Source organism: Caretta caretta, chromosome 2 (genome assembly GCF_965140235.1).
Source record: "Caretta caretta isolate rCarCar2 chromosome 2, rCarCar1.hap1, whole genome shotgun sequence".
NCBI lineage: Eukaryota > Metazoa > Chordata > Testudines > Cheloniidae > Caretta > Caretta caretta.
The window spans coordinates 186,672,867-186,697,662 of NC_134207.1; the positions used below are offsets into that span (position 1 = coordinate 186,672,867).

At 43.3% G+C, this 24,796-nt stretch overlaps 1 protein-coding gene and 1 long non-coding RNA gene across 3 annotated transcripts in view; both read left to right on the top strand.

Annotated features, from left to right (window-relative positions):
- The window catches only part of GLB1 (galactosidase beta 1), a 71,478-nt gene that overhangs the window by 6,777 nt on the left and 39,905 nt on the right, over window positions 1-24,796 (top strand). The window contains exons 2-6 of one of the 2 annotated variants that reach the window (XM_048838892.2): window positions 13-80; window positions 14,320-14,489; window positions 20,243-20,393; window positions 20,779-20,839; window positions 21,415-21,509. In XM_048838892.2, the coding sequence (XP_048694849.1) occupies window positions 14,458-14,489; window positions 20,243-20,393; window positions 20,779-20,839; window positions 21,415-21,509 (339 nt within the window). In that variant the 5' untranslated portion in view covers window positions 13-80; window positions 14,320-14,457. The remainder of the gene's footprint in view (window positions 1-12; window positions 81-14,319; window positions 14,490-20,242; window positions 20,394-20,778; window positions 20,840-21,414; window positions 21,510-24,796) is intronic. The other variant, XM_048838891.2, reaches the window with a different exon arrangement.
- Window positions 90-7,455, top strand: LOC142071150 (uncharacterized). The gene is made up of 3 exons (XR_012667167.1): window positions 90-931; window positions 4,900-5,304; window positions 6,766-7,455. It is a non-coding gene; the product is annotated as an uncharacterized LOC142071150 (long non-coding RNA).

Here is a 24,796-nt window from a genome sequence, read left to right on the forward strand (position 1 = left end):
TGTTTTGGGTAGGTTTTTTTTACCCAGCAACTGGGGAGAGGGAGAACTTAAAAACAAAGCTGCTGTGACTCAAAGGAAAGGTACTTGAAACTTTGAACTTACTTTAACATTATCTAGATTGTAAATTAATGTTTTCCCTTGACCAGAACTAGATTAGATAGCAAGTACAGTAGAACCTCAGAGTTATGAAAACCTCGGGAATGGAAGTTGTTCAAACTCTGAAATGTTCAAAATGAACAAAACGTTATGGTTGTTCTTTCAAAAGTTTACAACTGAACATTGACTTCATACAACTTTTAAACTTTACTATGCTGAAGAAAAATGCTGCTTTTATCCATCTTAATTTACATGAAACAAGCACAGAAACCGTTTCCTTACATTGTCAAATCTTTTTTTTAAACTTTCCCTTTATTTATTTTGTAGTTTACATTTAACACAGTATGTATGGTATTTGCTTTTTATTTTTATGTTTTTGTCTCTGCTGCTGCCTGCTTGTGTACTTCTGGTTCCAAAATGAGGTGTGTGGTTGACTGGTCAGTTCATAACTTTGGTGTTTATAACTCTGACGTTCTATTGTAACTTCTGTTTGTGTATAAACTTCCTAGCGCCCTGACCTCTAATTGTTCTGCTATGAAAAAAATGGCCTTTTTTTGTGTGTCTCTTTAAAGAGCACTGTCTAGAGTTTGAATCCGTACTTCAGTCTGGCATGTTTCTTAGTGCAGTTTAATATAGATAAAAAATTAATATTTGTTTGGTTTTTAATATAAATAAAACCAGGTTGTTTTGGGTTCTCCCACATTTTTCTAGGGCATGAGAATCAAAAATTGAAGTAGAATTAATTTGTATTTACTGTCCAAGCTGACTGAAGTGCAAAAATAAATAAGACTTTTTTTCACTGTTTTCCCAGGTGTACTAATCTGAGATGCTATTAGTAAGTATAGATAAGGGAATTTTAATTTTTTTAAATCTGACAGTGTCCCTTTAATTCTTTAAGCTGATACAGGATTCTCTCTCCTCATATAAACACTGTCCAGCTATTTTTCTATTCTGTTCCCACCCACCAAAACTGTGCACCCTCTTGTTCTTGAAAATTGGCTCTGGGCAAACCAACATCTTTATTAAATGGTTCTGTGCCTCTGTCTAACTCAGATGGCCCTCGTTATTGGGGTATCTGAAACACCTCACAATCTTCCTCACATCAACCCTGTGAGAGTAGAGAAGTTCTAGCAGATGAGGAACCGAGACAGAGGAAACTTGTGGCAGAGATGGGGAATTGAATCCAAGTCCCAAGCTAACCCCCTAACCACTGGACCACTTCTCCCCAGTTTACCAATGTCTAAAACAGTGATAATACACTGCACCTTCACAAAATGCTTTGTATTCATAGATTCATAGATACTAAGGTCAGAAGGGACCTTTATGATCATCTAGTCTGACCTCCTGCACAACGCAGGCCACAAAATTTCACCCACCCACTCCTGTGAAAGACCTGGAACACCTTTCATCTGAAGGATCCCAAAACATGTCTGGAGCTCAAGTTATATCATACACTTTTTGTGTGTGTGCCTTATGTTTCTCTGACTGCTCTTTCCCTGGCTGACTTAGTGTTGCTGCTACCTGACCAGCATGAGATATGTAGATAGCCCCCAATGATAGCCTCCAGCCCCTGTTGTTTAACTCAGTGAAAGACCTGAGTTAAAATCCATATCTCCCCCTTGGTAGTGCAAAGCATTCTCTCTTGGCCACTTTTTTCTAATCATTAAATTATTTGAGGATTATTGCTATGTTATGCAGCTAATTGTCTAGCTAATTACCTCCCATGGGAGGTGGGCACTGTGGTTGCTTCCGTGTTTGACATTTCAGTGCTCACTGAGAAACTGTTTATCTAGATTCCTCTCTTGCCCTTCACAAGAAAACACATATGTGTACAAAAATCAGTTTGGAGAATTGACTCCTACCACAAATAAGCAGGTGATTTTTAAATTGTTCTGTGAATATTTTCACCATTTTTTGAACATTTTTCATCTATTTTTGTTGTTTTTAATTGTGACTGTATTTCTTTGGGGTTTAATTAAATATTTTTGTTGATCTTGATTTCTTTTCTACTAGAATGCAAAATTATTGAAAAGGCTTCTTGGAGCACCATTGCAGCTATACCCAAGTCCTACAATCAATTTTTGTGAAAGTTATATTAGAAACCATATACATTGGAGAATCAGTATGCATATTTATAAATCCATAGTACTGATATAATGAATGCATTTGTTATGCTTATAAAAAGCACATGGGATCTTTTCAGGGGAGAAGGCAATATGCCACATTTACTGAAAATATAACAGTTCGCATATGCATGCACACGCACACGTCCTGCAGATGGTCTTAATAGTTACCAGGCTGTCAATCTAATGGCCAGTTAGATTGGGCACGAGTGAGGAGTTGGGTTTTGTCGGTCGTGATCCAATGCTCCGAGGCTTTGGGGAACTGAACCCAGAATTTCATGGCAAAACTTCCCATCTTTATAGTTGTAAATTCCCACTTGAGACCATGCATTTTGCAATGTCATCCTGTAACAGCAGACAACCCCAAGATTAACACCATTTAAGGACTAATGATTACAGGATGACATTGCAAAATGCATGAACTCAAATGGGAATTTACAGCTATAAAGATGGGGTGTTTTGCCATGAAATTCTGAGTTCAGTCCTGCAAAGCCTCAGAGCATTGGGTTGTGACGGACAGAACCCAGCTCCTCACTCGTGCCCAATCTAACTGGCCATTAGATTGACTTGAGGTACAACAGCCTGGTAACTATTAAGACCATCTGCAGGACCTGTGTGTGTGATTGAATGCATATGCTGACTGTGTTATTTTCAATAAATGCGGCGTATTGCCTTCTCCCCTGAAAAGATCCCGTGTGCTTTTTATAAGCATAACACATTGAATGCTAAGATTGTTACTGTTCCAAGCAATTAATAAAAAGTTAATATTGTTCACTGGTGGAGACAAGTGTCTTCTGTAATGATCATTCAATTTACTTTGGAACTGCCTACTGATATCTATTTAGGAGTTACCTTTTTTAAAAATATTTTTAGTGCTACTATTAAACTTAATCAAGCACAAATGCAAAGTAATGTACCATGTGTCCAGGCCACTCTATGTGCTGAAGGTTTTGATATTCCTGAGTGCAAGTGAAAAGGGAATGTCACTGTATTAAACCTGTGTGTAACATGGAACATCCAAGCTGAGAACAGTGAGTCCAATGTTATCAGGTTGAGGAGATGAGTCATGTAATGTGATTGCAGGGACGGAGATGAGGAAAATTGAAGATCAAGGGGAGGGAGAGCAGAATGCATGAGTGGTTCTTAGTTGGGTTTTATATTTGAGTGGTGGTGGTGAAGACAGGCTGAGGGGGAATCTCTCTGTTGTTAAGGAGGGTATCTAATGTGTTGTGCCTGGAGTTGGATCATATGTTGTTTGATGGTCATAAAAAAGATGGCTGCATCCTCTTACCACACCTCAGAGCATTAAACAGAACAGTAGGAGAGGCAGATCAACATGTCCATGTTGATTGATATGGTAGGGGCCATATTCTGCAGGAAAAATTCCATGGACTTAAATGAGAGCTATGCCTATGTAAGGACTATAGGATCAGCATGTAAGAAGATCGTCCCCATTAATGGAATAGCTCACGTGAATAAGGTTAAGCATGTGCTTAAGTGTTTTCAGGATCAGGGCCTAAATAGCTTCCATTATCCAACTATTCATTGTCTCCTTGTCTATAGTCTTGCTTTAGAGGGAGATGAGGTGGGTGAGGTAATACCTTTTATTGGACCAAATTCTGTTCACATCCTATGGATGGGTTTTTGATTGATAGGAGTTAGATGGGAAAAAGACCCATTTGATCGTCCATTCCAGTTCCCTGTCAATACAGGATCACTTTAGCCTATCTAGTTTTAAATCTTCTCTCAAGTGATGGGGCTTCAGCTACTTCCCTTGGGAGGCTGTTCTAAAGCCTGGTCTACACTGCAAGGTTAGGTTGACATAAGTTACCTTGCGTCATGTTATTTGTGCATGTGTCCACACTCCAATTTGTCTCCAGCTGACATAAGTGCCCTGTTATATCAACACAGTCAAACCACTTCCCCAGATGGTGCGGAACCATGGTTGTTCTACTGAGGTCAATGCAGTGCGAGTGTAGACACTGCATGGCCTGTGTCAACCCTAACAGTCTTTCAGCATCTGTCCCACAATGCCCCATTCTCTGCAACAGTGACCACTCTGGTTACAATTTCAAACTCCACTGCCTAGGGGTCACAGAGACCAGAAGCCACCCCCACCTTTCAACATCCTCCCTCCCCATCCCCGTGTTGTTGAAATGCCTTTCCTGAGTGCCGATGTTGGCAAACGCACCTTGTGTTAGCCCAAAACAGTATAACTGTGGTCTACGCAGATCAGAAGATGGGCTGTCTGCAGATCCCACCCCCTCCTGCATCTATTATTGGGTGATTTATTAAGACCGAGGCAGAATAAGATGTAACACACAAATATTTATTATGCTACTAGTCAGTAAACTAGACAAGGACACCCTTCAGACAAGCTAGCTTGAACTGTGTGGGCCACTGGCTGCCACTCAGATGGACAGTCCTGAGTGACAAGCGTGCCACTCACTAAATAACTTGCAGTTGCGAGGCAGATTATGGCTGTCACATGACTCTAATTTCCCTGACCTTTCCCCTCCTTGATTTGAAAAAGGCTGAAAGGGCACTAAATCATCCGAGGAGAAGGGTATCTAAGATGGAGGCTTAGCTGTCCTTTTTACAAATCCAAGATGGACATTACATAAAACAGATCAGAAACAGATTTTACCCAGCACTAGCAGCTCTCCCTTCTTGTGTGCAGCTACCCAGCCGACTGTGCTGGCCCCACACAGACTGAGAGGTACTAGATGCACTCCAGCCTGGAGTAGACAGGTGCTTTGGATCTCCTGGGCCTGTGGGGAGAAGAGGCTGTGCCGTGTGAAAGCAAAGGAACTTCACGGGATGCCAGAAGGCCAGGGAGCACCACAATAGATCTGGTGCTGTGCCTCAGACCTGCTGCTTCTACAAGTTACTGCATGGCATACTTGGCGGAGACCCCACCAGCATCCCACAGACCTTTGTGGGTACCGCCAAGGAACCCAAGACTGAGACCCATGGTGTGTACAGCATGGAGGAGGAGTGTGGAGGAGACACAGCAGGGGATTCCAGCCATGCCGCAAGCCAGGACCTGTATGAGACTCTGACACAGTATAGCCAGTGCCACCAGGTGAGCGTTGATGAGCCTGATGAAGGGGAAGGGAACTCGGTTAAGTGTGTACATGCATTTTTCTGTGCATTCTTTAAATTTAATGATGGGACCTGGCCCAACCCCAAGTTAACAAGACACCGGTATTGACTTTTCATTTGCTCATACAAGAGCAAGTAGTGGTACAAAAAACATAGGTGGACTTCAGACTAGCAGCCGTGTTAGTCTGTATCCGCAAAAAGAAAAGGAGGACTTGTGGCACCTTAGAGACTAACAAATTTATTTGTGCATAAGCTTTCGTGCTACAGCTCACTTCATTGGATGCATTCAGTGGAGTTATCAACTTGTCATTACCCTGTAGGGTTAGGCTGGGACATGTGGAGCACCTTGGTTTTGTGCATAGGGATGTCCCTTTTATCCCCCTGAGAGATCTTGATGAAACTTTCATGGAGGTACTCTGCAGTCCTTTTCCAGTGATTGCTAGGGATGGCAGCCTTATTTTGTCCTCCATGGTAGGACGTTTTCCCATGCCATTCTTTGATGACTTTGGCTGGGACCAGTGGTGAGCTGGAGCCTGTTTGCTGGAACCGGTTGTTAAATTTGGAAGCCCTTTTAGAACTGGAGGGACAACCGGAGCTCCAGCCCTGGAGCACTCACGGAGTCGGCGCCTAAGGCGCCACTTTCGATGTGATCAGTGGGGGGAGCAGTCGCTCCGCCTGCTCCCCCCCCAGCTACGCTACCCCGCCCCTAGGAGCCAGGGGACCTGCTGGATGCTTCCTGGGAGCTGCCCCAGGTAAGCACCGCCGGGACTCCCCACCTCGCTCCCTGGCAGGTCCCTCTGGCTCTTAGGGGCGGGGCGGGGCGTGGTGGGCACCCACTACGGTGGCCCACAAGACCCTCCTGCCCGGTTCTGGGGGCAGTCAGAGGACAGAGAAGGGGGGTGGATGGGGGCGTCAAGGAATGTGGGGGGTTGGATGGGGAAGGGGTTCCGGGGGACGGGCGCGGGCCACGACCCCCTTGTGGGGTGAGGAGGGAACCGGTTGTTAAGATTTTGGCAGCTCCTCACTGGCTGGCACCATTGCAGTAAACAGGCTAGCAACATACGGGTCTGGGTCGCTTCAGGAAGCCAGTAGTAGCTGTGCTCTCTGTGCCTTTGATACCTTCCAGAGTGAGACATCAGCTTAAATCACCACTGCCTGTGGAAAATAGTGCCAGTCGCTCAGTGCCCTATACTCCTACTTAGGGAACAGGGACCAAAATTATATAGCTTTATACGACAGAACGTCCCCCGCCCCGACAGGCCACTATGGCTGGGATTGGAGAGTGGTGCTGTGCAGAGGTGCTCCACAGCCGAAGGGCCAATAAGCATGTATTTTAAAAATGTTTATGGAGAATAAGGGAAGGGAGTTTTGAAACTTATCTTTCTCTTTCCCTTTCCCTTGTATCTGTAAATCCAGTGGTACATCTGTCTGTTTTTATCAGCACCTTCTAGGGTGGTGGTCTTGAGGAGTTCCCCCTCCACACCTGCAGAACGCGTGATCCTGATGAGGAGGAAAAAGAAGAGGACTGGGGAAGACATATTCTGCAAGATCCTGCCAGCCAGTGCTGCATCGGACCACAAACAAAGGGCTTGGAGGGCTCATACAACCAACAACATGGAGAAGGACAGAGAGGACAGGAAAAAGGCCCAGGAGTCTAAGCAGGATAAGGAGTGGGAAATGCGCTAGGACATAACGGATCTTCTCAGGCAGCAGACTCAAATGCTGCTGGTTGTCCTACAGGTCCCAAAATCTTGGATTCTCCATCCTTTGCACTATTTGGAGAACTCCATGGTTACTGTTCCCTACACCCCACAATGTATCACGGTGCGGATCATTGCCTCTATCTTTCTTCACGGGGGAGGAGGGAGGTAGGGCAGCAAAGGAAACAATAGCTTCACATACACTGACCTATGAGAACCATGACTGGTATGCATGTTTCCACAATGGACTACATTTGTGCATTCAAATGGACATAAAATTAAAAAGGAAGTAAGCCTTTGTTTTCACCTCGTTATGTTACACATTTGTATTGCATTGCTTGTGGGGATTTTTTGTACATACTTTTGTTATGTTTTTCCCACTTAATAAATGTTTGTTTTTGGGAGAATCAAATGATCTTTATTAGTTCGCAACAAATATTGCAGAATGCATAGCGGTACTCAAAGCAAACAGTCCTTGTAATTGTACAGCAAGCACCATAGAATTCACAACTTCAGGAAAACACCCAGTCATATTTATAACTATACAGCAAGCACTACACCGTTCTGAGCAGCACCTAAAATAGATATACGTATAGATCTCCCTCTTCTTCTTCCTTTCCCCCTCCCTTATACCCTGGCTCTTTCAAAGCCACCCTCACTCCATAGTGCCATGTTGAGCTCTTGTAATGGCCCTTGAATCTGGCTGTTCAAATTCGGCATGTAGCTGATCCACGTCCGTCCTCCACCCTAGCAGCAGCTAATTCCCCTTTGTCTCACAGCTGTTATGCCAGACACAACAGACAGCAGTAACCATTGGGATGTTTTTCTCACTGAGATCCTATCTAGTGAGTAAACACAGCCAGCATTCCTTCAATCTACCAAAAGCACCTTGAACTGTCGTTCTCCGTCTGCTGAGCTGGTAGTTGAATCTTACCTTAGTGCTGTCCGGGTGGCCTGTGTACGGCTTCATGAGCCAGGGGATCAAGGGGAAGGCTGGGTCCTCCAGGATCGCTCTTGGCATTTCTGTATTGCCAATGGTAATCTGCTGATTGTGAAAGGAAGTCCCTGCTTGCATTTTTCAGAATAGTCCTGTGGTTCTCAAAGATATGAGCATCATGCCCCTTCCCTGACCAGCCCATGCTGTCAGTGAAGCTCTCCCCAGTGATCCACTTGTGTAACCATAGAAAAGTAGCCCTTTCTGTTGATGTACTCTGGCAAGCTGGTGCTGCCAAAGTAGGCATGCGTGTGCTGTCTTTGGCCCCACTGCAGTTTGAATTCCCCATTGCTGCAAATACATCGGCTGTGTCTTGCACATTGCCAGGAGTCCCTGCGTAGCAGGACGTGATGCAACTGTGCAGGGCCATAAATGACAACTGTGTATTTTCCAACTCTAAAAACTATTTCCCACTGACCTGCAGAAATCTAGCACTGCAAGCTTTTAGAGCGCATTCGCTACTCAATTCTCCACTGTCAATTCAGCACTCATTCTGGTGCCCAGACGCTGGGGGGCTGGGGCAAGCTTGCCACACAGATCCAGGAATGTGGCCTGGAATTCTGCAGTCATCCCAGATTTGCATTATGATGCAATCCCACCAATCAGTGCTTGACTCTCAGGCCCAGAAGTGGCACTCCACCCTCTGAAGCTTCTCCATGACTGCCGCCAACAAGCTTCAATTGTTTTTCGCTCTGTCCCTTGGCAAACTGTCCTCAAAGCCATCCTCATGTCTGTGGTGGTTGTGGTACCTCTTGCGGATCTGCAAATACAGGAGAGCCATGCGTCCTGTATTTGCAGCCTTCATGAGAATAGCGCAGAGCTCTTCAGGCTCCATGCTTCTGTCAGAGATGGCAGACACCAATAAGTGTATTCTTGTCAGCAAGTTAAGGAAGTATGGGCTGGATGAATGCACTATAAGGTGGGTAGAAAGCTGGTTAGAGTTGTCGGGCTCAACGGGCAGTGATCAATGGCTCCATGTCTAGTTGGCAGCCGGTATCAAGTGGAGTGCCCCAAGGGTCAGTCCTGGGGCCGGTTTTGTTCAATATCTTCATAAATGATCTGGAGGATGGTGTGGATTGCACTCTCAGCAAATTTGCAGATGATACTAAACTGGGAGGAGTGGTAGATACGCTGGAGGGGAGGGATAGGATACAGAAGGACCTAGACAAATTGGAGGATTGGGCCAAAAGAAATCTGATGAGGTTCAATAAGGATAAGTGCAGGGTCCTGCACTTAGGATGGAAGAATCCAATGCACTGCTACAGACTAGGGATCGAATGGCTAGGCAGCAGTTCTGCGGAAAAGGACTTAGGGGTGACAGTGGATGAGAAGCTGGATATGAGTCAGCAGTGTGCCCTTGTTGCCAAGAAGGCCAATGGCATTTTGGGATGTATAAGTAGGGGCATAGCGAGCAGATCGAGGGACGTGATCGTTCCCCTCTATTCGACATTGGTGAGGCCTCATCTGGAGTACTGTGTCCAGTTTTGGGCCCCACACTACAAGAAGGATGTGGATAATTTGGAGAGAGTCCAGCGAAGGGCAACAAAAATGATTAGGGGTCTAGAACACATGAGTTATGAGGAGAGGCTGAGGGAGCTGGGATTGTTTAGCCTGCAGAAGAGAAGAATGAGGGGGTATTTGATAGCTGCTTTCAACTACCTGAAAGGGGGTTCCAAAGAGGATGGCTCTAGACTGTTCTCAATGGTAGCAGATGACAGAACGAGGAGTAATGGTCTCAAGTTGCAGTGGGGGAGGTTTAGATTGGATATTAGGAAAAACTTTTTCACTAAGAGGGTGGTGAAACACTGGAATGCGTTACCTAGGGAGGTGGTAGAATCTCCTTCCTTAGAGGTTTTTAAGGTCAGGCTTGACAAAGCCCTGGCTGGGATGATTTAACTGGGAATTGGTCCTGCTTCGAGCAGGGGGTTGGACTAGATGACCTTCAGGGGTCCCTTCCAACCCTGATATTCTATGATTCTATGAAGTGCCATGGGGGTTTGTGGGACTTAAAAAAAAAAAAAGGGGGGGGTGCTGAAAATTAGAGCATAGGGATGGCATTATGGAATAATGCATTCTGGAAACTTGACCCCTAGCTTCCAGAGAGCCCTGAGTGAGTCATTTCCATCCCACAACATATTGTGAAAATTTCCCCAAAGGCATTGCACTGGATGGCAGTGTTTGTCACACTGAAATATTTACCTATAGTTCACCGCACTTTACATCAACACAAGCACTACTGGTGGGTAAGCGCAGCAGCAACACAAGCAACAAAATGTGCTCCTGCCCCAGCGATACACAAACTTCAGCGGCTGTACATCAAGGTAACTTTCATCAACCACAGTTTGTAGTGTAGGCATGGCCTCGTTCTTAAGTGCTGCCCGGATGTTTTTCCTCAAGTTCATTTTAGGTTTTCCTTATTTGCACTCTTTTATCCTACGGCACCTCACTACATCCTCCCCCACCCTTGGAATTTTGCACTCTTATCACATTTCCCACTCCCTAAGTGGTACTCTTGAACTGTGTGTGTTTGCCTCTCAATCTTTCCCTTTAGCATTCTGAGAGTTCTTGTTGCTCCTCTGAGCTCCTTCCACTTCATCTTTGTTGCTCAGTTGCACTTCAGCTCATCTACTACATGGAGTTGTTCCTGATTAACTGTGAAAGTGGTTAAAACTAAATGGGAACAAAGCACTCTAATTCCATTTGTGGGCACTCTTTTTTCTGGAGTGATTTAGGAAGAGCTATTGCACTGTAAATTCACACCCTACCTCAATCCCCGTTAACTGTAAGTGTGGCTAGGCTCTTTTTTCTTTCTAGTAATATTGTGTCCTGCACTGAACATACTCCAGGCGCTGTCATACCAGAGCCATGTTAACTGTTACCTTTTTGGTCTGTGACATGTTGTTTGTGTAGACAGCCTGAAAGTGCATTGCCTCCTTTTGCTGTCATGTTGCATTGCAAATACACATTTAATTAGCTGTTCATTATTATCCCACCCGCTGTCTAGCCCATGGACTCCTGGAAGGTTGGTTGGCTTTTAAATAGTGACATGCAGGGATCCCAAAGTACCCGCCTGCACCCACAACAATGGGATCCTAGAACTGGCCCAGTCCCTAGGTTTCTTTCTCTAGTGCTCCCATCACCATAGTCTCTCAGCAGCTCTATGTTTCCAGGTTACTCCTGCCCATTGAATGTACATATTTGACTCATTCCCTTCCTTCCCCTCCCCGGTGTACTAGATTTCATTTGATGCTCTCTCTCTCTTCCCTCCCCTGCCCCCCAAAACCCTTTTCCTTCTTATTTCCTTCACTTCCTGCTACAGTCTTCTCTCAAAATAGACTTTTAGGATTTTTTTATTTAGGTAATATGGTCCCTCATTTCCTGATAGCCGCAGTAGAGAATTTTAAAACACAAACTACACTTAAAAAGAAATTGGTACTGGTCTTGATTGGAGAGAGTTTGCTTGTTGGAGAACTCTAGAGCCAAATGCCAACAGGGAGAAGACAGCAGTAACTTTCGAGAAGCCTGCAAAGGTTAAGAATCCATCAGATATCCACACCAAATGCACTTTAGTTCCCACAGATGTCAGCCATGATATTGACACTGTTTTTGTGAAGTTCTCTGGCAACTGCCCTGTTTTGCAGCATGGGGAAAACCTTAGTACATGCCTACCTGCACCAGACCCTTGTTCTGCCTCCTGCTGAGGTGCTGGCTGCACTTCCCCACATCTTTTCTTTTATGGATTCCTTGTCTGTGGCCACACAAAGTCATGGGACCACCACATTCACCTCCTGGCATTGGCCGGGGTGGCCATCTATCAGTCTGGGAGTGGATGCTCAGTAGGGAGGTTTTCTGTTGCTGTGGGGCCTATTTCTGTTCCCTAATTGTCTCTCACGTCTGGGCAGAATTCCACTATCTCCTTTGTGGAGCAGTTCGTGGTGTTTAGGGTTCACTACTTGGTGCCCCCATCCAGTATCCTTTTTTTAATCTCTCCTCTCTCCCCCCTCCCCCCGCCAGCTTTCCTGATCTACCATTTATTTTTCCACTGAATCTATTTTCTGAGGTCTGTGGCCCCTCCCTCAGTTGAGGGTGTGAGCATTTTGTCCTATGATGACTTAGGCCCATCCTTCCAGAATTAAAGTAGGCCATTGCCTTTCAGCTGCATTAAATTCACTCAATTTAAAAGGTCTGTTTCAACTGGACAAGTATGCTGCTTAATTGTCCATTTTGTGTTTTGATGACTTCTGACCTACTACCTGATGCTACATGAAGATCATATTTTGTGTCTGTGTGCGTGCATGTGTGCAGAAATGTGGAAAGGGTCATGCTTGAAGGTGAATGACCTAAAAACAATACCCTCATGCAAGGAAACTGGTTGAAAGAAGGAAATAGGCGTACGTGGGAACAGGAAAGCGTCTGTCTAGTGGTTAAAGTGTACTGTTAACTCTAAAGTAATATGTTGTAAACAAATATCTGTATCTTGGGGCTAACAGCTTAGACTATTAAAAGTGAAAATTATAAAAATCCAGTTCATTGGTCAGTTTGTTATTCTCTGCTTAGAGAATGGAAATAAACTCAGTATCATTTTTATGTGCGCAGTCAGTTTCTCTTTCAGGTTCTCAGTGCTGCAGGGTTTCAGACACTCTGGGGAGGCAAAGTAAAGGGGTTGATAGCCTTAAAAATATTTTTAATTGATTCCGCCCCCCCCCCTCAAAATTACAAAATTTAAAGTGCAGTGTCTCTTTAAAAGCACAGAAGTAGGATTGTAGAACAATCTGGATTCTGTTCCTGGCTCTGCCAATGACTTCCTGTGTAATCAGTTTTTGCCAAGTCACTTAAGGTCAGATTCTAGTACCCTTTCTGAAGCTGGGTAGCACCTCACTAAAGTCAGTGGAAGCCCTTGAGGAGTGAACCTATATTTATGGAGTTAAGGTATCAGAATCTGTCCCTTAACTCTCTGCTCTAGTTTTTCTGTCTGCTAGATGGAGCTATTACCATACAAGGGTGTGATAAGGCTAAGCTCACTGCTTGTAATTGCTTCGAGATCCTCAGGTGAAAGGGGCTACAGAAGTACCCAGTATTACATGGAGTGCTAGTGGAAATGTATTAGTAATTGTATAATGTAGGGGTTTGGTTGCAATATACATTGCTTTGTCTTTCTAATTTCATAGATAATATATCTTATTTGGCAGAAATTTGCTGTCTTTTTTTGGCTGTGTGTCTGAACAACTCTCCTTCCATCACCTCTCCTGAAAATTGATTAAATTGTTTAATATAGAGACTAATAGAAATTTAAGAGCATGGGCAACTGAACAGCCCCCGACTTATTAGAAACTAAGCTCTTAAACCCTTCAGATAACATATTCTTGCACATGGAGTTTGTGACATGTCTGTGTCAGTACTCGGGGTGGTTGTGCCTTTTAGTTTTCAGTGTGAAATTTAGCAGGTGAAGGGTCATTGCAATTTGTTTCCTTTCCGAAGTGTGAATGAATTGATCAGTGACTCGATGTGTTGAACGAGTCTTTAGAAGTCTCTGAATCAGTTCAGGTTCCTTGATCCTGACTCTTACTGTCCTGTACCTTGTGCAGTCTGGTAGACCTGTGCAAAGTGATGCAACCAGCACAGAGTGGTGATGCTTTACGTTTGCTTCATGCAAATGAAAGACTATCCAAGGTGTAAGGCAGTAGTGGAGAACCAAACCACTTCAATGCAGCATTAAATATTGCCATCACTGCTTGGCCTACATATCTGCTATGGTTCCTTTGATCATGCTTAGCTCAGCTCATTTGGCATGTGCTGGAAGCAAATCTTGGGAGCTTCATATTAAAATTCTGTTGCCAACTGGAAGAGAGGGGTGGGATGATTTGTCAGCCTCTGAAGCAGTCCCTTGAAATAGTGCTGACCACTGAAAGGTCTTAAAATCGTGTCCTACTGAAGAGCAACATCTTGCCTTTTTGAAGTGGATCAAATTGCACCAAATGGGGCGAGTAGTCCAAAAATGTCCCCCAGAAATGGAGACCCAGGAGTGACCATTCCCCTCCCCCCGATCTCTGCAGAACATGCGCCCTAACAGGCTGAGCCCATTAGCTGAAAGTGGATTTTTTATTTTTTATTTTTTTTTTTTAGCAAAGGTGGGGTGGACAGGATCTTGCATTGTCAATATGCTATCCCTGCAGGTCATGCTTCAGAACATTCCAGAGACCTAGAGTACTGAAGAATTTAATAAGCAGGATGTTTTAACAGAAAACTATTGTCCTTTTCATGGAGGTTGAAGCTCACACCTGGTAATCTTCTTGTTACACAGAATGCACCCCAGAGGAGTTTTGGGATCGATTATGACAACAACTACTTCCTCAAGGATGGGAAACCATTCCGCTACATCTCGGGCAGCATTCATTACTCCCGTGTGCCCCGGTACTATTGGAAAGACCGTCTGGTGAAGATGAAGATGGCGGGGCTTGATGCTATTCAAACGTAAGTAATTATTGACTTTTGGGAGCAGTCTTAAACTAGAACAATGAGGGAGTGGTAGGTAAGCTAAGTGTACAAGGCAACCTCTTTTAGATTATAGCTGACAACACCCTAGAGAAATATGGAACTGAGCTGAGCTGACAAATGCTCCACTTCAAACTCTGTGTTTTGAGATACGGGTGCAGGCCTTCTGTAGGCTGAATTTTAATTTTTGTTTAACTCAAATATGTCTATTTAAAATGAGCAATGTTGATCTGGAAAGGAGTAGTTGGAAGCTACATACATTTGTTTCTTATTCCATAATTCTTGTCTGTCCTACCTCGCTAATATTGCCTCCATTGTAGGTCAGGCAAGGTCACAGAACATAACAGGCCCGGGGAACTGGGCTAAGACTTGTGTGAATCCTCAACAAGGGAAGAGGTGTTGTGGAGCGATTTATGGCATTAGGTTAAATCCACTTGAGACTTGCTTAGTTTTGGGGATCATTTGTACCTAGAACTCAAGGATTGTGAGCCCCCTGCAAACTGAAACAAAGTTATATAGCACTCTATTTCTAATCTACAAAGCTTTTTATTATTTGGATCCTGTATCTTAAACTGCTTCTCTCCTTGTATTACAACTTGGCAGTTGAGATAAATTATGACACTCTAGCAGACAGCCCACAGATATGTTCATGAGCAGGCATGGTTTGCTCAGTGGGGAGTGCCTGCATATCTGGAACTTACTCCCTCTCATCTGAGTCCGATAGTTTGTTGACACTGCACAGCTTGTCTGTTTTCTAAGGAGCCCTCTGAGGGGGATGGGTGAGTGAGTGTGGGTGAGTGGATGAAAAAAGAGAGGATTTGTTTGATGGTTCCGGACTGTCTTGTTGGGGAGGTTGAGTCCATCTTTATTTTGTGAGTTACAAAAACATGCTTGTGCTTCCAGAGCCGTTGGACTGCTGCTCTTTTATTAATCTAAGCCAATAGCCAATGACTCCTGTCACGCAAAAAAAGAGGGATTAGTAGAGAAGTTGCTGGGTGGCTCCTGGAGATGTTGCTTCAAGGTGTACAAATAGTTACTTTTAAATTTGGTTCTAAACTGCAATAACAGTAATCTCAAATTGTTAAATTAATCTATACAATGTCAACAGTTGGTCTGATTGCTCTTCTTTTCCTCTGTTTCCTAATCTTGACTACCAACCTAGGTGTAGTAGTATGCACTGTCTCTAAGGTTCATGATCTCCAGAGTTTCTTATATGTTCCCCTCTGATTCTCTCTCACTTTTCTGCTCTGTTTCTTTCCTTTAAACCTTTTTGTTTCTTTCCTGTTCTTTCAAATGCTTTCTCTTTCCTGTTCCTTTGAGATCCTTTATCTTCTTTCTATTATTCTGTACAATAGGTCATTGGTTTTTCTGGTGGCTCTTCCTTTGTGTGATGGACTGGCAGATGGGTGGCTCCTTCATACCTCTCCTCATAGACTTTAAGGTCAGAAGGGACCATTATGATCATCTAGTCTGACCTCCTGCACAACGCAGGCCACAGGATCTCACCCACCCACTTCTGCAATAAACCTCTCACCTATGTCTGAGCTATTGAAGTCCTCAAATCATGGTTTAAAGACTTCAAGGTGCAGAGAATCCTCCAGCAAGTGACGAATGCCCCACGCTGCGGAGGAAGGCGAAAAAACCCCCAGGGCCTCTGCCAATCTGCCCTGGAGGAAAATTCCTTCCCGACCCCAAATATGGCGATCAGCTAAACCCTGAGCATGTGGGCAAGACTCACCAGCCAGATACCCAAGAAAGAATTCTCTGTAGTAACTCAGCTCCCACCCCATCTAACATCCCATCACAGGCCATTGGGCCTATTTACCACTAATAGTCCAAGATCAATTAATCCTCATGCTGTGTCCTGGCAAAATTATTGCATTTTTATCCTGCCATTTTCTCTTTCGTCCCTGTTCTTTTTCCCTACTTATCTTTTTAAAATTTCTCTGCATGTTGGTTTTTTTCACTGCTTTCTTGTTTTGTGCCTCCCATCCCTCCCTTTTCCCTCACTTAGCAAAAGGTACACAGGATGTTTGGAGTGCTAGTGTCCATTGGTGGCTCTATGAGGCATATTCTCTTAAAGAAAGGGAAGTAGGGCTGCAGAGGTATTGTCTGAGTATGTAGCGGTTGCTGCTAGTTCAGGGATGACTGATAGGTACCTTCTTAAAGTACTTTTCTTACCTGTGCCGCAGGACCACGTTTACAGTGGGATGTGGGGTCACACACAGGTGCTGACTTCTGTTTTTGCCTGTGGGTGCTCCTCTCCGCTCCCTTCCCCCGGTGCGAGTGCAGGCCTCGGAGCGAAGAGGCCAAGCAGAAAAAGAGGTTGGCGGGGCCATGGTCCAGGCTCTGTAGCCCACGAAATATTAATCCAGCTCTGCAGGTGCTGAGTACCCCCTGAAGCACCCATGGAGTTGGTGCGTAAGGGGGGTCACATAATTTTACTGCTCTTTTCCATATGCTTTCCTTGGACTAGCCTCAGGTGGGTGGGGCTGCTGCCTTTTCAGGTTGGAGGATGTCTGCAGTAAGTCCCAGGAACTCTGTTGCTGTTGTCTGTGTGTGTGTGTGTGTCTGTGTGTTTGTGTGTTTATATATACAATCAATCAGAAACTTTGCAGTTAGCCAGGCAAGCAGATTTTGATTAACGGGACTTGGTGGTAACTTTTCACACTGACCAAGGAAAACTTGGATATGGCTTCTGTGGGTTTTTAGTTAATGGGAGGGTGGGGAGGAAGATTGAGTGGATTTCTTTTTTTCTCCACTAATAAAACTTGGCTAAGATGAGTAAACTTCAAACAGATTTTACAAACTGTCCCCCTGTGAAAATTAGTGCTTAGTTCTAGTTTTACCATTAAGTAAGTACTTTACTGATTTAGTTAACAATGTAGACTGTGTGGAGAATTATTTTTATGGAAGCTCAAATTCTAAGGGATGTAGCTGTCCTCAAGGAACTCCTTGCACGCCCAGCAGAGCTTCCATGTTTCATGGGAGGAATGGCTGTAGCTTGATTCTTGGAACTTCAGTATTCCATGGAGATTGCAATTGCAGCTTGACATTGATCCCATAAATTACAATAGGTGCTAGATGTGCTTGTTTTAGCTTTAGGCCAGGGGACTTGGCTGGTCCTGGCTACAGAGCAACTCCTAATGCAGCTCACCAGGGAAGAGGAAACTGAATCCTTGTGCTGTGTGGTTCCTCATGAATCCCTTTCAGTGAAAGTAAAGCAGACCTTCCCTTCTTCTCATTCCTTTCTGCCTCCCTTCAGAAATGGCCAGCCAATCCTTGCTTTCCATCTTGACCGTGACTATGCAGGTTAGCTGTCTGCTGTCTGAGGCTCTCAGAGAAGAGAGAGAGTTTAGTAAGCCACTAGTGTACCTCCAACCTGTAAACAATGACAACAGGACATAAGAGAGCACCTGATTCTGCAAGTAGATTAGTCCTGTAGTTAAGGTTTTAAATCTCCATGATAAAACTTCAAAAATGCTTCCAAAATAACTGATTAAAGTTGGATGCTATAATCCTGGTGATATTTCAAAATGTAATGGTGTCTGAAGGGGTGAGAGGGTAGGGAGAGTTGAAGTATAGATTAGTAACATATAGTATAGTCAAAGGTTTAAAAAGGTCCAGTTTAATTGATATTAACTTAAACTGACTTTTCAGACTCTAGTGTGATGACTGGTGTGCCATAGAGAACTGCCTAGCCACATGTGCCCATTGTCTTTGTTTCCGGCTGTATTCAAAGACAGCTAAAAATAAATACTTTCCTGACATTGCCTTTCTGTGTAAACTGTTGGTGTAGTTGCCAAAGGGTTGTTAGATGATCGTGAACTGGAGAGAAGATAGCATGTGTATTCATGCATTGGAGAAATATTGGTCCATAAGACAATCTCTCTTACAGTGTTGTTTGCACTATAAAAAACAGGAGTTTGAAAATCCCTGGCTGAGACTACAGGTGATTTTTCTGAAGATGCAGTTAAGTAACTAACCACTAGATGGAGCCAGATATTTACAACACAGGATAAAAGAAAAGGAGTACTTGTGGCACCTTAGAGACTAACCAATTTATTTGAGCATGAGCTTTCGTGAGCTACAGCTCACTTCATCGGATGCAAGGAAACACAGGATAAATTAGTAGCAAAAGGGCTTCTTTGAAGAACCAATGGATACTGTTGGCTGCTCTGAATTTATATGATGGATGTTTGAACATTATAGTCTGTTTTTTTGGGTTTTGTTTAAATTTTGTTAGCTGGTGGGCAGATACATTTATACCTTTTGGAAACTCTTTCTCCAAGAAACAGCTGCCTCTAGGTACCTAAAGTTTCAGTACTTTTTTTTTTTTAAATGTAGATATTAGTTCTTAAAATAATTCCAGGAGTTTTGTAAAAACCCTTGTAGCCTTTTAAGGGCTTTAATGTTGCTCTGTTGGTTTTTAAAGTGACTACCCCACTTTGTAGGCAACTGGAAGAGAGAAGAGAGAACATAGAACAGATATTATGTGGCCGGTTCAGCAACCTGGGATGTGCTACTGTTCTCCACTTCATAAAGCATATAGTCTAAGCGACAGCAAAGTGTTTTAATGTAGAAAGCAAAAGAACCCTTTTCAGCAGTAGTAGTGACCTCGTAAACGATGAAAAAAACACTGATTCATCACGATAGTGGTGGTGGTGTATGTGTTCTTTCAGTGGCTTTAACTTGTGGAATGGTGGATGTGTTTTAAAAGGAAGGGTGTAACTTTTAAATTATTTATTGTAATTGTCAGCTTTAATGATCCTATCTTAAATGGAAGCAGTCAACTTGTACCTCACTTGCCTTTAAAATCCAGGCAAGAAAACAAAACTGACATTGAACGTGTTTCCATTCATATTCAAATCCTTGGCTATAGAAGAGCCAGGTAATAAGGATATTGGAAACATTATAGATAGGTTGGGAAGGCAATTAAAATTACTTTGCAAAGCTGAAAGGATGGAGCTCGGCTGCACAGAAAATTGGGCAGATTCCTCCCTTGTGTTACAAATCTGAGAATTTCTGTATCCGAACACAAGACAGTGTCTGTTATAGCATCTGGACACCTGTGAATAACTGCTTTAATTAAAATGCTTGAAATTGTTGAAGATTTTGATATTTTGTAGGTAGCATGTAACTTTTAAATACATACATTTATGTAATCCACGCATGTACTGGTTCTTGTTTTTCCTCTATCGACAAAAGGTATTATTGGCACTGCATTGTTCTCTTGTCTTGTTTTAAAAAACATAAAATCTCTTTTAAACTTTTAAAAAAAAATCCTAGAAGTGCTGTGTGAGAGGCTTTCTGCTTGACTACCTACCACTTCTGTTTCACAATGACTTTTCAGAGTTATGAAGCAAGATAACGAAGCACAACTAATTATTTTTGCTTTTAATATGTTTTTATGACATTGATGCTGTTAGAAAGGAAGGGTGTATGGAAAAAATACATGACTACAAGAAAAAATAGAGACATCTGTTTCCCGTCTAAGTGCCTGATCTTACTTGGTGCTAATCTTAGCACCTTCAGCTTCTAGAAGTGCCTTACAGGAGCTAGGTCCTAAATTCATTTTGTATTCCATTAGTTTGGAAGTAAATGCACCTCAACTTTACAGTTCTGTAAAGATGTAAATAGTTTGTTTCCTTGGAATTAGATTAAGTCATTATTTGGAGTTCCTTTTTCATTCTAGTCTAAGTCACTTCTTATGGATGGTGTTTTCTTCACAGGTATGTGCCATGGAACTATCATGAATTCAAACCAGGAGTATATAACTTCTATGGTGACAGAGATATAAAATATTTCCTGGAGCTAGCTAATGAGATTGGCTTGTTGGTAATACTAAGAGCTGGACCTTATATCTGCGCAGAATGGGACATGGTAAATTTGTATTTAAACTTTCTAATTTCTAGGCAGAATTAACATCTGATCTCTGTCTAATGTAAGTGTCCTCCCATTTGTGGGGGGAAGTAAGGGGGGTACAGTAGTAAAAGGATTCCCTACCGCTGAACATATGGCACAAGGCAGGATTCTTCATCTAGAATACTAAAAGTTGTGGGTTCAAGTCCTGCTTAAGTGACTTCCCTTAGCCTCAAGCGCATTGGTCCTTAAATTGTGATAATTTTTTAATATGATCTTGGGTACTATAGGTCCCCAATGACTAGTACTTAATTGGTAATATCTATATAATTCTGGGATAGCTGGTTAAACTTATCCTTCTAATTCATGAAAATGGTAATTGAAATGGTTTCCTTTCCCTTCATAGGGGGGTCTTCCAGCATGGTTATTAAAGAAAGAATCTATTGTTCTCCGATCTTCTGATTTAGGTAAGGATCTCAAAAGGATTTATAAAAATGTTTCAAGGACAAGCAGACTTGGTGGCCAGACTCTCGGGTCAGGCTGTATTTTCAAGAATGGTATTGTGTTACTGTTTCTACTAAAAGTTTGGGAATAACAAATGTGAATGCTCTCTGAATAAGGTTTTCATACTCCTTTTGCACTGTGCATAAATATATGGACAGAATAAGGTTGGAACAGGGTGGAAAACAGCAAGACTACTTGTGTAAGGATTTGCAGGGCTGGACCCTTAAATTGTAAAGGATAATGTTCTTGAAGGTAACTGGATATTTTTCTGTTGTGTGGGGACATTACCACCTGTTTTTAGAATGTACTATATTGGAATGATTTGGGTGTGGTCCTTGAAGCCACTTGACTTCCCTGTATACCGAGAGGCTGAAGTTATGAGCAAGTACAGAATGTCATCAATTCATTTTTTGTTGCTCTTATACACGTTGTGCATACCCAGTGTACTGGTTACAAAAATATCCCATTTGTAGTTTGTTTTTGTTTTTAAAGTGGATAAACTCTGGTCTGCCCACAACTTTCTCTTTGTATATTCCAGATTACCTGGAAGCTGTAGACCGATGGATGGGTGTCTTGTTACCCAAAATGAAGCCTCATCTCTATCAGAATGGAGGGCCAGTTATTATGGTGCAGGTAATCCATTTCAAAAATCAAACAGGAACACTAACTATGTGAATGTAGAAGGCCTTTTGGTCACCATTATTGAATTATTAACAGTGCTTCCACAGGTATGTTTCCAGTAATGTACATGGGTGCTCTTTAAAATTTAAATCATATTTGCTCTCCATGATAACTGGAATTAAAATTAGTTTAAACTATATCACAAACAAAAGGGTCTGGTGGTGGTGTGAGGTACCTGGAGATAATATTCAATTTTAGTATGTTATCCTTGCATCTCCAACATTTTAACAAGTGCAGCTTTGAGTTTCAGCTTTTAGTCCTTAGTGTAGATGTCTCTTTACCACTTGGAAAGAGACTGTGCGTGAGGATGAGGTGAGCATGGCTACTCACACAAGTGATGTATTACTAGCCAACCTGCTTGCCTGTATTGTTGATACATAGCTCATGTTGAAGCAGCTCAGCTGAAGCCAGCACTTCCTGAGACTCAGGGACTCTTGAATCCAACAAATTTCTTAACATCTCTTCTGCTTCCCCCTCTCCTTGTTCCCCTTTTCCTTATTACATACAGAATCACCTGCAGGGCTTCCCTGCAACTCCCCACTGAGAGTATGAAATGCTGGCTCCATTGAAGTCACTGGGAGTTTTGCTGTTCACATCAGTGGACCCAAGATTTCACCCCAGGTCTTTTTCCCCTGAGGCCTGTTGGAGATTTTCTTGCCAAATCTTCTGTGCACTTGCAATCCCTTTATCTTAAGTCACTGTGCAAAGCTGGATTAGTCATGTTATCACCATTCTACAGGTTGGGTAGATGAGGCCCAGAGAATGAGTAGCAGAGTACGAGTAGAACCTAAATCTCCCAGCTTTGTGATCAGTCCTCTTTGATGGGTTTGTTTGTTTGTTTCTTTCTCCTCATCTTGTAGTATCTACAACTTTGCTAAGTGCTTCACAGAGAAGACTAAACCACAGCTGCCCTTCCCTTCCCTCTTCCTTTGCCTCCTGCCACCCTCCCATCACGTATTCCCTTGCTTCCTCCCATCCCGCCCTGCATGACTTTGTCATTGTTTGCAAGAATTGGCAGTCCCTGTTTAGAACAGGAGTCAAGAGTACAGCAAGCCTGCCTCAGGGCATGTCTACGCTTACCTCCGGAGCAATCTATCCACTGGGGGTCGATTTATTGCTTCTAGTGAAGACGCGATAAATCGACCGCAGAGCGCTCTCCTGTCGACTCCAATACTCCACCGGAGCAAGAAGTGTAGGCGGAGTCAACAGGGAAGTGTCAGCAGTCAACCTACCGCAGTGAAGACACCACAGTAAGTAGACCTAAGTACGCTGACTTCAGCTACCTTATTCACGTAGCTGACATTGCGTAACTTAGATTGATACCACCCTCCCCCCACAAAGCGTAGACCAGGCCTTAGAGTGCTGTGGTAAAGCCATGTGGGGAGACAGGTATAGGATAATCCCCCACAATGCTGGGTTCTAACCAGTGCCATCTGTTTTAGTAGCCCCGGCACCACAAGTTACTCAAAAAAAGAGGCTGAAAGCTACACCGTGACACAGTTCAGTGCTTTTTATTGCCATTAAATGGAACATTCTCTTTACTTAGCTTGCTAAAGGTCTAGAGCAGCAGTTCTCCACCCACAGGCCGCATGCGGCCCAATGAGCACACAGCTGCGGCCCAGCTCAGCTGTGTGCTAAAGGTTGCAGGCTCCGGGCTCTTGGCTGACTTGCCGCGGTGCCCTGGCTGCCCTGCCACGCAGTGGGCTCCAGACTCCCAGCAGGGTCTGGGGCCTGGGCAGCTGGCTGCCACATGCTGGGGCTTGGGGTCTGGGCAGCCAGCTGCTGCCCGGCCCCACACAGTGGGAGGGTCAGAGTCCCCATGCAGAAGGGTGCAAGGTCAGGGTCCCTGTCCTATGCCCAGCTCTCCACACCTGGCCCCACTCTGTGGCGGGGTCTCTGGGTGGAGGGTGCTGGGCATAGGGGTTTGTGTGTGTGGGGCGGGGGTTAGGAGGGGGACACCGTGGTTCTCAACCTGCAGCCCAGCTAATACTTTCTGTGCCACATCTGCATCCCACAATGATAGATAGGTTGAGAACCACGGCTCTAGAGTATCTAGCCTGACAAGACCTGCTGTAGCTAGGAATGAAAGAAGAATAAAATACCTTAAATATTTGGCCCTGGTGCTTCCATTGGTTATTACACTGAACAGATTAAGCATTAAGGTTCAGATTTTGAAAGAAGGTTTCAAAGACTCACTTTCAGGGTGGATTGACTTAAATCAGCAATTTAAATCATGATTTAGCTCACCCAGTGGAAAACCTCAATTTAAATCATCCAATTGAATCAATTTTTCAATTTGTACTTCAGTTATTTTCTAAAGAAAGGTGCATTTTCATTGGTTGATATAACATAAAACATGTTGATTTACAACTAAATTTGGTCCATCTTTTTGCTACCTAGGTGGGTACACTATAATTCTATATATTTATTTATGCAGTTATGTAGCTTAACATTTTCAGATTCTTATTAACTGTACAGTTTTAGTATGTTAGAAAATAGTGAATGATAATTAACTTTTTGCTCATGATTTGTGTTAAGCCGCATTAGGGTGGTAACTGGAATTTAATTAAGGATGCAAAACAGCATATAAAATTTATTTTTATTAATCAAAACAACCTTTAGGTGGTTTGGATATATAAACTTCACTTCTCAAAACAGGTTTCACATTTACAACTAAATTATGTTTAATTTACCCTTAACATATTTTGTATTATATTCAGACTTAATTTTAAACAGGTTTATTTTTAAAAATATGGAAACATGGAAACTCTGCTCCCACCCCCCCCGCCCTCCCGCTGGCTTCAGAACTCCTCCAGAGCTCTGTTGTGCAGAGGCTTGTACTGCAAGTTGTCCAAGTGTTAGACCTGCAGCAGGAGTCTCCCTACGAGATAGGGGAGCAGGCAGATAATAGATACAGTGTTGGTATATAATCCACAAATACTCTTTATTGCTTACAAAATAAATTACTCACTCCACATTCATAACCCAAGCAGACTACACCAGAGTCTGTAGATCAGAATTGAAGTCCTGATGGCCAGTCAACGTTCAGTCTGATCACAAAATGCGGGGAGCCAGCATTACCACACCTTAATCTAAACAGGGCTCTGGATCCATGAATGACTCCAAATTGCAAGTGTATCAAACATCATTTATAATCCACTCGGTCACGTCATCAGTTTTGTTGGCAATTTCAAAGAAACGGTTCTGGGCAAATTGCCAAAACCCAAGATGTTTAGAAA